Source organism: Bos grunniens, chromosome 28, assembly GCF_055505025.1.
Source record: "Bos grunniens cultivar Pamir isolate PY7600 chromosome 28, Bosgru_T2T1.0, whole genome shotgun sequence".
NCBI lineage: Eukaryota > Metazoa > Chordata > Mammalia > Artiodactyla > Bovidae > Bos > Bos grunniens.
In genome coordinates this window covers 28,958,857-28,972,422 of record NC_141192.1, presented here as the reverse complement: position 1 = coordinate 28,972,422, position 13,566 = coordinate 28,958,857, and the positions used below count along the sequence as shown (strand labels likewise).

At 38.6% G+C, this 13,566-nt stretch overlaps 1 protein-coding gene across 4 annotated transcripts in view; it reads right to left on the bottom strand.

Moving 5' to 3' along the window:
- Nucleotides 1-13,566, bottom strand: part of TMEM26 (transmembrane protein 26) — a 63,901-nt gene that overhangs the window by 15,702 nt on the left and 34,633 nt on the right. For 3 of the 4 annotated variants that reach the window (XM_086382324.1, XM_086382328.1, XM_086382326.1), the window contains one exon: nucleotides 9,876-10,096. The exons of the other annotated variant lie outside the window; for it this stretch is intronic. In XM_086382324.1, coding sequence (XP_086238450.1) covers nucleotides 9,876-10,096 — 221 coding nt within the window. The remainder of the gene's footprint in view (nucleotides 1-9,875; nucleotides 10,097-13,566) is intronic. 4 annotated transcript variants of the gene reach the window in all.

The window sequence follows — 13,566 nt, the reverse complement described above, 5'->3', positions numbered from 1 at the left end:
CTGTATATTGTCACCCTGCTTATTTAACTTATATGCAGAGTACATCATGAGAAACACTGGGCTGGAGGAAGCACAAGCTGGAATCAAGATTGCCGGGAGAAATATCAATAACTTCAGATATGCAGATGACACCACCCCTATGGCAGAAAGTGAAGAGGAACTAAAAAGTCTCTTGATGAAAGTGAAAGAGGAGAGTGAAAAAGTTGGCTTAAAGCTCAACATTCAGAAAAGTAAGATCATGGCATCCAGTCCCATCACTTCATGGCAAATAGATGGGGAAACAGTGGCTGACATTATTTTTGGGGGCTCCAAAATCACTGCAGATGGTGACTGAAGCCATGAAATTAAAAGACACTTACTCCTTGGGAGGAAAGTTATGACCAACCTAGACAGCATATTAAAAAGCAGAGACATTACTAAGGTCCATCTAGTCAAGGCTATCGTTTTTCCAGTAATCGTGTATGGATGTGAGAGTTGGACTATAAAGAAAGTTGAGCACAGAAGAATTGATGCTTTTGAACTGTGGTGTTGGAGAAGACTCTTGAGAGTCCCTTGGACAGCAAGGAGATCCAACCAGTCCATCCTAAAGGAGATCAGACCTGGGTGCTCATTGGAAGGACTGATGTTGAAGCTGAAACTCCAATACTTTGGCCACCTGATGCGAAGAGCTGACTCATTGGAAAAGACCCTGATGCTGGGAAAGATTGAGGGCAGGAGGAGAATGGGATGACAGAGGATGAGATGGTTGGATGGCATCACCGAATCAATGGACTTGAGTTTGGGTAAACTCCAGGAGTTGGTGATGGACAGGGAGGCCTGGTGTGTTGCGGTTAATGGGGTTGCAAAGAGTCGGACACGACTGAGCGACTGAACCGAACTGAACTGACATCAACAGAGTCATAATAAGATTGAAGACAAAGATATTCAGACCTAGACACATCACAGTGAAACTTTCAAAAGTCAAAGAGAAAAAGCAACTCTTGAAAACAGCAACATAAATAAATAAATAAAAGATCATTTGTGCAGGGTAACAACAAAACAATGGCTAACATCTCATTAGAAAACAGAAATAATGAAGGTCAGCAGAAAGTGGAATGACACATGTAAAATGCTAAAGTAAAAACTATTGACCAAGAATTCTGTATACAACGAAACTATTTTTCCAACATGAAGGAAAAATACATACATTTCTGCCAAAGATGAGAAGAATGTGTTGCTAACAGATTTGCCTTAGATGAAACAATAAAGGAAGTCTTTCAGGTTGAAAGAACAATGACACTGAAAGTAACTCAACTCCACAAGACAGAATGGAGAACACCTTCAAATATGTGGGTAAATATAAGTGAACATATAAATATATAATTCTATCTTAATTTCTTTAAAAATTAATCTATATAACAGTAATGATAAAACTGTACTCTTTGGTTTATAACATATAAAGATGTGACTCATATATAACAATAATAGTAAAAAAGAAGGGGAGGAAATGGAACTATTAGAATGTGAAGATTTAAATATATACATTGTCTTCCCTACTTACATCAATAGAAAATCAATAGAGGAACTGAAATTGTTCATTAAATATATTTTTAAAGTAGTAAATAACATAAGAACAAAAAGGAAATGAGATGTAGAGAAAAATGAATTGCAAAATAGCAGATATAAATTCAACCACATCAGTAATTACATTAAATATTAATGGATTGAACACCTTTTAAAAACTTAGAAAGTGTCCACCCAAATTCGTGTCTACCTAGACTTCAGAATGTGATCTTACTTGGCGGTAGGGATTTTGCAGATGTAATGAAAATAAGATGAGGTCATATTAGATTAGCATGGGTCCTAATCCAATGACTGGTTTCCCTAGAAAAAAAGAGGAACAATTGGAGACACAGACAGACACACTGGAAAGAAAGCCATGTGAAGACAGAGGCCAGAATACAAGTTTCTGTTAGATTAAGCCTCTGAGTTTGTGGTATTTTGTTATGGCAGCCTTGGAAATTAATATACACTCCAATTAGAGAACAAAGATTGTCTAACTGAGAAGAAAATATAAGATTCGAGTATGCTGCGGCTGCTGCTGCTAAGTTACTTCAGTCGTGTCCGACTCTGCGACCCCACAGACGGCAGCCTGCCAGGCTCCTCCGTCCCTGGGATTCTCCAGGCAAGAACACTGGAGTGGGTTGCCTTTTCCTTCTCCAATGCATGAAAGTGAAAAGTGAAAGTGAAGTCACTCAGTCGTGTCTGACTCTTAGTGACCCCATGGACTGCAGCCCACCAGGCTCCTCCATCCATGGGATTTTCCAGGCAAGAGCACTGGAGTGGGTGCCGTCGCCTACTCCGAGTATACATGGTATATAAAGAACACAGTTCAGATGTAAACATACAGAGTTTGAAAAAAAAATCCATGTCAATAGTCATAAAATAGAGCGCCTAGATTCATGAGAGACAAAATAGACTTTCAGACAAGAAATATTACTAGAGAAAAAGAGTGACATGTCATTATGAAAAACAACTACTACATCAGGAAGAACTGTTAAAAACTGCACATCTTAAAACAGGACCTCAAAATACATGAAGCAAAACTGACAATACTGAAAAAAGAAACAGACAATTCAACAATTAGAGTTGAAGATTTCGGTGACCCACTCAATAATTAATAGAACAACTAGGCAGAAATTCAGTAAGGATATAGAAGACCTGAAGAAATGTATCAGCCAATTTGACATTACTTAAATTTATAAAACAATCAAGCAACGTGTTCTTTTCAAGCACATATGGAATATTCTCCAGGATAGACTGTATGTTAGGCCACAAGATAAGTCTCAATATCTTAAAAGAGTTAATTTTGTATATTCTCAGACTACAGCAGAATTAAGATAAAAAAAATACAGGAAGAAATTCGGGCAATTCCCATACGGAAATTAAATAGCTTTGCTTCTAAACAATTCAGAGGTCAAAGGAGAATTCACAGGAGAAATTGGAAAATAATTTGAATTGTATTAAACAAAAAAAGATAACATATCAAAGCTTATGAGATGCAGATAAGCCAGTGCTTAGAGGGAAATTTATAACTTTGAATACCATACTAGAAAAGGGGAAAGAGTTCAAATCAATAAGCTTCCATCTTAAGAAACTAGAAAACAGAAGTGCAAATTAAATCCAAAGCAAACAGAAGGAAGGAAAAATTAAATATCAGAACACAAACCAATTAAATAGAAAACAGAATAATAATAGAAAAAAATCAGTGAAACCAAAAATTAGTTATTTTAAAAGACTGAGGAAACTGAGAAGTCTAAGGAAAAACGGAGAAGACACAAATGACCAACTCAGAACGAAAAGGGCAGGGTCATAATAAGTGACTCTACAGGAACTGACACAAGTATAAAGGAATAACAGAATGTTCAGCTTCATATGAAAAATAAACTTAGATAAAATGGAAGAAATCCTAAAATGTAAAATATAATAAAACTTGACCCAAGAGGAAACAGAATAACAGAGTAGACTTATAAGAAATAATGATCTTGAGTTGGTAATAAATATCATCCCACAAAGAAAAGCATAGGCTTAGACAGCTTCTTAAGTGAATTCTATAAAATATTTAAAGAAGAAATACCACCAGTCTTATACAGAGTCTTTCAGAAAATAAAGAGGGAATGATTCCTGAGATATTCACTGAGGGAATATTACCCTGATAGCAAAGCCAGGAAAAATGCCATTTGAAAATATTACTAAAAGACAGTGTGTTTTGTGAATATAGATGTAAAATGATTAACAAAGTGTTAGCAAACCAAATTCAACAGCATACAGAAAGGATTATACACCATAACCAAGTGATATTTATCCTAGGATTTACCATCTGAAAATTAGTTAATGCAATATACTATATTAATAGAATAAAGAACAGCCACTACATAACGATCATAAGAAAAACAGGAACATATTTGACAAAATTAAATGTCCATAGAAAGGAGAGAGAAAGAAAGAGAGAGAACGGAAGAAATAAAGAACTCTCAGTAACCTAGATAGGGATTTCCTCTAAATGATCAAGGGCATCTAATAAAAATATCTGTGCAAAACCTACAGCTAGCAACATCCTTAAGTGAAAGACAGAATGCTTATCCTTTGAGATTTAAAAGTTCACTCATATTTATTTATTTTGGCCATGCCTCATGGCATGTGGAATCTTAGTTCCCTAGCCAGGGATGAAACCTGCACCCCCTGCAGTGGAGGCATGGAGTCTTAAGAACTGGACTGCCAGGAAAGTCCCCACTCATACTTCTGTTCAACACTGTATGAGAAATTTTAGCTGGAGCAGTAAGGCAAGAAAAAGAAATAAAAGGCATATAGATTAGTAAGAATCAAAACTATCTTTGCTTTCAAATGATATTCTCCTGTATGTAAAAAGCCCTAAGGAGTCTACAAGACTAATAAGCATGATCAATGGGTACAAGAGAAGTCAGCTGTATTTCTATGTAGTGGTAATAAAACCATGAAAATGATATTAAGAAAACATTTCTATCAAAAAGAAAAAATATTTAGGAATAAATTTAGGAAAAGTGGTGTAAGACCTATATGTTGAAAATTATGAAACATTTCTAAGAGAAATCAAGGAAAAACTGAATAAATGATGACATAGTTAACATTCATGGGTTGGAAGACTTAATATTATAAAGATGCTGCTTCTTCATAAACTGATAGTAGTCATGGTGTTAGTTGCTCTGTCAAGTCCAACTCTGTGACGCCTCAGACTGTAGCTTATCAGGCTCCTCTGTTCATGGAATTCTCCAGGCCAGAATACTGGTGTAGGTAGCCACTCTATTCTCCAAGGGGTCTTCCCAATCCAGGGATTGAACCTGGGTCTCTTGTATTGCAGGCAGATTCTTTACTGTTGGAGCTACCAGGGAAGCCTGAGGCTTAGATTTAATACAATCCTTACGAAAACTCCAGCAGGATTTTTTGTGTTTTTTTTTTTAGAATTTGACAAGCTAATAATAAAACGTATATGAAATTGCAAAGCATCTAGAAAAATCAGAACAATTTTTTTAAAGAATAATGCTAGAGAACTTAAGAATATCTAGTTTCAAAACTGATCATAAAATGTCAGTAATCACGGTAATGTGGTACTGGCATAAGGACAGACACACAGAGCAGATAGACACACAATAGAAAGTCCTGGAAAACTCCTTACATATGTGGTCAATTGATTTTTGACAAGGAGTGCCAAGTCATTTTAATAGGGAAGGGATAATGTTTTCAACAAATGGTGCCGAGACAGTTGGCCCAAGCTGGGACAAAAATTAGATCGGGGACAATGCCAAAACACAAAATGAAATAAGACAAAATATGAACTTAGACTCTTACCTCAAGGTACACAAAAATTAAGTCAAAATATTAGAGAAAAATATTTCTAATTTTTGGTGAGGAAAATATTTTTTTTCCTTTTTATTTAAAAAAAATTTATTATTATTATTATTTTTTTTTTACTTTACACCAAAGCCCTACATAGAAGAAAAAATGATAAATAGGATTTTATCAAAATTTAAAAAAAAAACTGTTCTTCAAATGAAATCATTAAAAAATAAAAGATTATATACTGGGAAAAATATTTACATTTATGTATCTAATAACAGACTTGTAACCAGAATATATAGACAACTTAATAAAAATTTAATCCAGTGAAACATGGGCAAAAATTTGAACAGATACTTCACCAAGGAAGATATATAAAAAGCTAATCAGCACGTGAAAGATATTCCACTTCATTAATCATTAAGAAAATGCAAATTAAAAACACAATACAATACTACTATGAGCCCACTAGAATGGTTATAATCATTAACACTGAAAAAAATGTGTTGGTGAAGATGTTGAGAAAATGGAACTCTCACACCTTGCTAGTGGGAGTGTTTTTACACAGGTATAGCCACTTTGGGGGGCACCCCTGGTGGCTCAGTGGAAAAGAATCCATCTGCCAATGCAGGAGATATGAGTCCGATCCCTGGATTGGGAAGATCCCCTAGAGAAGGAAATGGCAACTCATTCCAGATTTCTTGTCTGGGAAATCCCATGGACAGAGGATCCTGGTGGGCTAGTTCCAGGGGATCGCAAAGAGCTGGACACGACTTAGCAACTAAACAGCAACAACAGCAGTAACAAATAGCCATTTTGCAAACAGTTTGGCAGTTTCTTAAAAAGTTAAACATGTACTTAACATAAAATTGAGTCATTCTACTCCCACGTATCTATACAAGAGAAATGAAAACAGATGCGTACAAAGGCTTGTAACTGAATGTTCCTAGCAATATCATTTTCAATAGCAAGAAAACTGACTACAGAATGGATACATAAAATGTGGTATATGCATAGGATACTAGTCAGCTATTAAAACAGAGCTAGACAACCCATACAGTGAACAATGGGAATGAACCACTGAAACATTATGCTATGTGAAAAAGCCAGACACAAAGACCATACACTTTATGATCCCATTTACATGAAATTTCTAGAAAAGGAATTTCTATAGTGATATAAAGCATATCAGTGGTTGCCTAGAGTTGACAGTGGGAGTGAGAATTGACCGCAAACAGACACAAGGAATATGGATTCTGGTGATAGTTACACAAGTCTATAAATTTCAAAATATCACTGAACCATAGAATTACAATAGATGCATTTGTGTTGTATCAAGTGGAGTTGTTATGAAAAACTTGCAATATCTCATGAGTCCATGCAAATTCATAAGAATCAGAAAGATGAACTTTGTGTAGGTATGTGGAAGGGAACTGATTTAGGTTAAAAAAAACAAACAAACTGGATTTGAAGTATTACCCAGGATGCAGGAAAGAGAGATAGACATCACTGTGATGTAACATCATCGCAGGTTTTCTCATAAACCTGTCAGCTCAAATTACAGAATAAAACAAAAAAGAAAAGAAACTGTTGTAATAATAAGTGATGCTAAGTAGGTTATAATGAAGTAACCCTCTTTTCTATATTACATGGGAACATCCTTTACATGTATATTAAATTTATGCTTTATGATTGTCTTTTTGAGGCCAAAAGGGAAAGCTATGCTGAGAGAGTTTAAGTCTTTCCTTTGAAAACATGGCAATCTGCAGTGTTTATGCTTACAGTATGGAACCTGAGATGAAGTCAGAACTTGGGAGGTGGGCCTTAGGTGGAAATAAAAACACTCAGTTCTTTCTAAGCCTTGATTTTGGAGGCCTTAGGTTGTGATGGAGATATGCAGGAGTTCAGTGGAAACTACAGACGGTCTCTGACACAATGCAATTACATTAAAAATAAAATGATTTCATTTGAGATCATGAAACCCAAAAAGAAATTGAAAAATAATAACCCAAGCAGAGTTGATTCAGTTCTATTCTCAGGACTGGTATACGTTTAGAATGAGTAAAAAGATTTATAAAACACTCAGATGAATGTGCAGGGGGGAGAAGAAAATGCTGGATTGAAATTACCTGGGTGAGGACAGGACTGTGTATCCTTTCGCTCATCACTTGCTCCCTATTAGCTCCCCAATCTCCAGTAGCACTCTTTTGGCCCACACTACATAATCAGTCAAGAGTTGGTGAATGAATGATCTCTCATGACTTTCAGAGTGTTTTTTAAATTGCCTTGGACGATTGACATTTTAGTCATTAACTTACTTAATATTCAACATCTATTGGCAAACTGATCTATAAAATGCCTCTTGCCATCACTTGTGGATGGGCCTAAAACATTGAGCATTAAGATAGCCATAAAACCATAAAGATGTGAGAAAGATCAGATGAGTCCCTCAGAACGTATTCCTCCCTAAAGCCCCACCCCCGCCTTCTACCTTATATCCCTTGGATCTCACTAGATATTTGGCCATTTATGTGTTTATTTCTATATAGTTATAGGTGTGTGTGTGTGTGTGTGTGTGTACGTGCATGCTCAGTCGTGTTTGACTCTTTGCAACCTCATGGACTGTAGCCCGCCAGGTTCCTCTGCCCATGGGATTTTCCAGGCAGGAATACTGGAGTGGGTTGCCCCTTCTTCCTGCAGGGGATCTTCCCAACCCAGAGATCGAACCTGTGTCTCTTGCATCTCCTGCACTGGCAGGTGGATTCTTTCCCACTGTGCCACCTGGGAAGCCCCATAGGTATAGTCAGCTGTGTGGTGCCTGTAGTTATTTGTTTTTATATGCTTGGTCATGATTTTTAAATGTTTTTCTTGTAACCTCACTGTATTATAAGTATTCTAATGTATCTGAAAATATGTTACACAATGTAAAGCACTGGCCACATGTAAGGTATTAAAGCCACAAAGCTAAAATCAACATTCTGGGGACTTCTCTGGTGGTCCAGTGGGTAAGACACCTTGCTCACAATGCAGGGGGCCTGCTTCAATCACTAGTCAGGGAACTAGATCCCATATGCTGCAACTAACACCCTGCACAGCAAATTAAGTAAATATTCTTTAAAAAATAAAGTTGGCATTGTGAGGACAATGGATCAACTTAGACTGGATTCTTTTTAAAATTCTATATCTACTTAAGATATGAGAAAGCAGTATAAATGGAACAGGAAATGATCGTATAAAGGTAACCTATGATAATGATACCCTTTGTACTATAATTGGGATATTAAGTTTACTCAGTAGGTTAGTGTATTTTGCTCAGCTTTATGTTTCGTTATTTGAGAAACATAGCATAAAGTAAACGGTAGCATTAAAAGCCAGACTCATTGCAATTTATTTTTATAGCATACTGCATAACAACCTGAGCTGAAAGTACATTCAGGCACTGAGACTTAAATCCCTAAAGGTAAGTAGTTCCATAAACAGATGTGATCATGGATTCTGGGTTTATTTGCTTGTGGCAAAAATAAAAGTACCAACTCAATAAGTTTTAATTTATAGGCATCTACACCAGATAGCCTTTGGGCACTTCGAACAAAACTGATTAAAAATAAAATTTAGGAAAATAAAACCTAATCTGCCCCATTTCTCCATTCACACCAGGGAATATAAATTCCTCAGTCAGCTAGGGGAGAGAGTCCTCCATGCCTCCTCGAAGTACTTTCCTGGAATAGCAGCTCTGCTCTGCAAGAGACACTTAAGATTGCCTGCATTCCTGGACACTTGAGAATGTGAAAGAGGAGCCAGGGACAGTTTTCAGGTAACCATGGCTTCACCTAACCTGTGGTCATGCAAATAGGCAAAGCGTCTCTGTTCTTACCCATGGAAAATATTATCTGCCTTTTTTCTGTAGCAACAATGTCCTTTACAGATTCAGTCAGACATGACTGAGTGACTAACACACACACACACAACTTTCTTTACATATTCATATACAAGTACTATATATATATACATAGCACATATATATGGCACATACATACACATATATATATGTATATGTATATGCATGTGTGCATGCTGGATCCCTTCAGTCATGTACAACTCTTTACAACCCGATGGACTACAGCCTGCCATGCTCCTCTGTCCATGGGATTCTCCAGGCAAGAAGACTGGAGTGGATTGCTGTGTCCTTCTCCAGGGGATCTTCCCCACCAAAGGATCAAACGGACATCTGTTATGTCTCCTGCATTGGTAGGTGGCTTCTTTACCACTGGAGCCATATAGGAAACCCAGATATGTGCACACATGTATATGTGTGTGTGTGTGTGTGTGTGTGTGTGTGTGTGCACGTTGGGGTACTGGTACCTAATATATACCTGAACAGCAACAAGTTCTATTATTCTACCACTGGACATATGATATACGGAAAAAGCTTTATTAATGCAAAATATAAATAATAGAACAAAAAAACAGGTGTGTGGGCCTGACCTTGAAAAGTAGGTCTTTTCATCGCAGGGCCTACTTACCTCACATTTTCTTCTTCCAGGGTCTCACTTGTGAATTCCAATATGTCAGCAGCTGTCCCCACAAACATAAGGAGAAGTTGAGAGAGTTGATCCCGAGTGATCCCACTTCCAATGGGGAGAAGCCATCTTCCAATTATTAGCATTAGAAGGAATGTCTGATGGAGTCCCAAAGTCCAGACTTTCTCACATACTGTAGATAAGTTATTTACAAAAACTTTGGCCTGTTTAACAGAAATGTTATACAGACAGAGGAATTATGAACTAGAACCTTATAAAGGCCTTTTTCACCATGGTTTTCAATGAAGAGTCAGCTTTTGTGGAAGAGCATTTCCAGAAAATGATTCTTCATTTATTAAAGAAAGTCAAACTCTTTTTAGCTGAATAATCTTATAAAAAAGAAAAAATGCTAATGTCTCTTTAAAATGGGGCGGCCTTATAACTGAAAGTAATTTAAATGTTTTACTTAGTAGTGAGGTTGTACTTATATTTTAAATGCTAATTTTGCAACTTTTCACAGACAGTTTCTCATATTATTTCATTAGTCTCTGTAATAAGTATAACACATAGCAACATTTTTTAAATTCCATATTAAAATTTTTTAATTCCTATATTTTTATAGATTTCAAATTTGAATTTACTAATCTGGTAATATTTTCAGCATGGTAAAGATCTTCTCCTTTGATTTTTATTGCTTTAAAATACTATCAAAGGAGAAAACATGTATAATGTTTATTACCTAAAAGAAACAGAATAATTATAAGGTTATTTTTATTCTGAACATTTATTATTAAAAAATCTATAAGCAAGCAACCAAATTTCTTCTGCCCTTATTCTTGGACTCTGGAGAAAATTTCCATCCCATTAATGTATTCCAAATACTATCTCTTGCCCACTTAACATCTAGTGTTCAATATCTTATTGGCCTTATAGGTTATGATCTTCTAAAGAATACAGGGGTGTAGATCTCCAGTGGATGGACAGTGATTCCAACTGATTTATACAAGTGACTTAACTATATTTCTACAAATTTATTTACCCCTCTTGATCACATGCTGAGGTCAATGTAAAGGTGATGGGAGAGAAAGATACATCAGTATGCTAACCTGATTGAAACCATGCAAGAAGATCAATAACCTTTCATTTGCACATTGCATTATATGTCTTCTACGACTCTTCCCATTGGCTGTTGTTAGTCACTAAGTCATGTCTGACGCTCTTGCGACTCCATGGGCTCTAGTCCTCCAGCCTCCTTGATCCATGGGATTTTCCAGGCAAGAATACCGGAGTGGGTTACCATTTTCTCCTCCAGGGCATCTTCCCCACCCAGAGATCAAACCCATGGCTCCTGCATTGGCAGGAGGACTCTTGACCACTGCGCCACCAGGGAAACACTGATGAGTCTTTCCAAACATCTTATTTGATTCTTACAGGATGCGTGTTGTAGTAGTTGCTGTTGAGTTGCTAAATCATGTCTGACTCTTACAACCCCATGGAATGTAGACCACCAGGTTCGTCTGTCCATGGGATTTCCGAAGCAAGAACACTGGAGTGGGTTACCATTTCCTTCTCCAGGGGATCTTCCTGACCCAGGGATTGAACCTGTGTCTCCTGCTTGGCACTCCTCTCTACCACTGAGCCACCTAGGATATAGGAATGTATGCTAGCAGGGTAAATATGAATGTTTTCAATTACCAGATGATAAACTGAGAGACAGTGAGGTTGATTTGTTCAAAGTGACATGAGTAAGCTGTGACTGAAGGTTGAATTAGAACCCAAAACTAGTTCTGTTAAGCTCAATAGAATCAATAGCCTATCTTACTATTGAAAACATGGTTCAGTGAAAGGGGCCTTAGTCTTGAGAGTCTCATGGGCCATAGTTAGTTTGCCAAATATCAAACATGGGAAGAACAAAGAACAGATTCTATTTTGGCTGAAAACCTTCCCTATTGTTAATATAAGCACCTAAAAATATAAAGGGCAGAGGACATCAAGAAGGCAGAGGAGTAAGTGGACAGTACATCTTTCTCCACGGCTACATCAGGAATACACTTTCAGACACAGAAGTGCATGCAGAACACCAGCTGAGAGCGGACAGGAGTATGTGACCAGTGGAAAAGAATATACAGAACCACGCAAAACTCAGTAGGATGAAGGAACTAGGGGGAGAAACAGGAGTGTTAATAGGACAGGACCTGCCCTCAGCGGGTTGGGGAACTGAAGCAGGGGTCACCCAATCCCCACATTGGGGCAATCGTCTGAGACAGAGGAGAAACATTTAAGGCTGAGAGTGAAATAGCTGATCTGTGGCAGCCTAAATGGAAAGAGAATCAGACAGTCCTTGTTGCAGCCTACATACCCCAGACAGGAATGCTGGTCCCTCCAAATGTGCAGCAGCTGGGAGCTGGAGTTTAGGGACTGTGGAGCAATCCCAGGACAAGGACTGCTGTTGACTGAGAAAGATGGAGTGAGGGGATGTGAGGTAGGAGACTGTGATGGGAAATGCCGGTAGAGGAAAGCCAGGCAGCCATGTAAGCAAGGGGATGCTGCCGAGTCATGCATGGTGGGTGGAGCCATCATCGTAGCCTCTCTCTCCCCACAAGCCAGCATCCGCAGCTGAACAATAGAGATGCTGGCCCATTCTAAAGCCTAATGCACTGAACTACAGAGTAGGACCCCACTGAGGGTGCTCCTTTAAATGACTGATGCACCAGTCTACAGAGTAGGACTCCAGCCAGGGGGCCCCCCTCTATGTGCCTGATGCACTGAACTACAGAATAGGACCCCAGGCAAGGGAGCTTTCTAAGTACCTCAACAAGTGGAGCTACAGAGAAAGACTGGCCAATGAGGCCTGATCGCCATCTACAAGAGGCTTGAAAAAGACTCTGATAAGGCCATAACTCCTGTGGCTGAGGCAGTCCGTGTTCCTGCACGCTTGGCACTGCCAGGGTCCCCACAAGACAAGCAGTGGTGCCACCTTCATGCTCAACTCTCACTGGGGCAAAGCTGCCACAGGCAAAAAAAGTCTTGTGTCTATGCACACAGGTTCACTTTAGTTGTGTCCGACTCTTTGCAACCCTGTAGACTGTGGCCTGCCAGGCTTCTTTGTCAGAGAGGGGGGCTCTCCAGGCAAGAATACTGGAGCATATTGGCCAATACTGGTTGCCATACTCTTCTAGAGTACTGTATTTCCTGCTGCCATAGCCACCAACTCCCCTGAGTACCTGGTGCTGCCAGAACCCCTCTAACTCAAGCAGCTGCCACCTCCACACCTGGCCCTCAAAGGGGCAAACCTGGGTCCTCCAGGGCAGCCTCAGGAGCAAACCCCAGTGGATGGCCCACATGTAGAGGTGGAAATAAAACCACAGTCGAAACCCAGGGGCAGTGTGGCTAAGGAAGAAGACCCAAAAACCTTCCCACCAGCTGTACAAGTTGCAGATTAAATCCATGATCAACTGGTAGGTAGACTGTATGTCTATGGAATATATAAAAGGCCATTGAGAGCTCCCACAAAAGAAAACGCACTAGTTCTGATAGCTGTGGACATTGGAGACAAGAACCCACTGGAATAGGATCAGATTAGAATCTGAGCTGCCCCCACAGCAGGTCCAGAGATCCGCAAGCACAGTGTTGGAGGGCATCCTAGGGAGGTAAGGTGGACTGTGTCTCCCAGTGAGGGAAAGGACTCTGACTG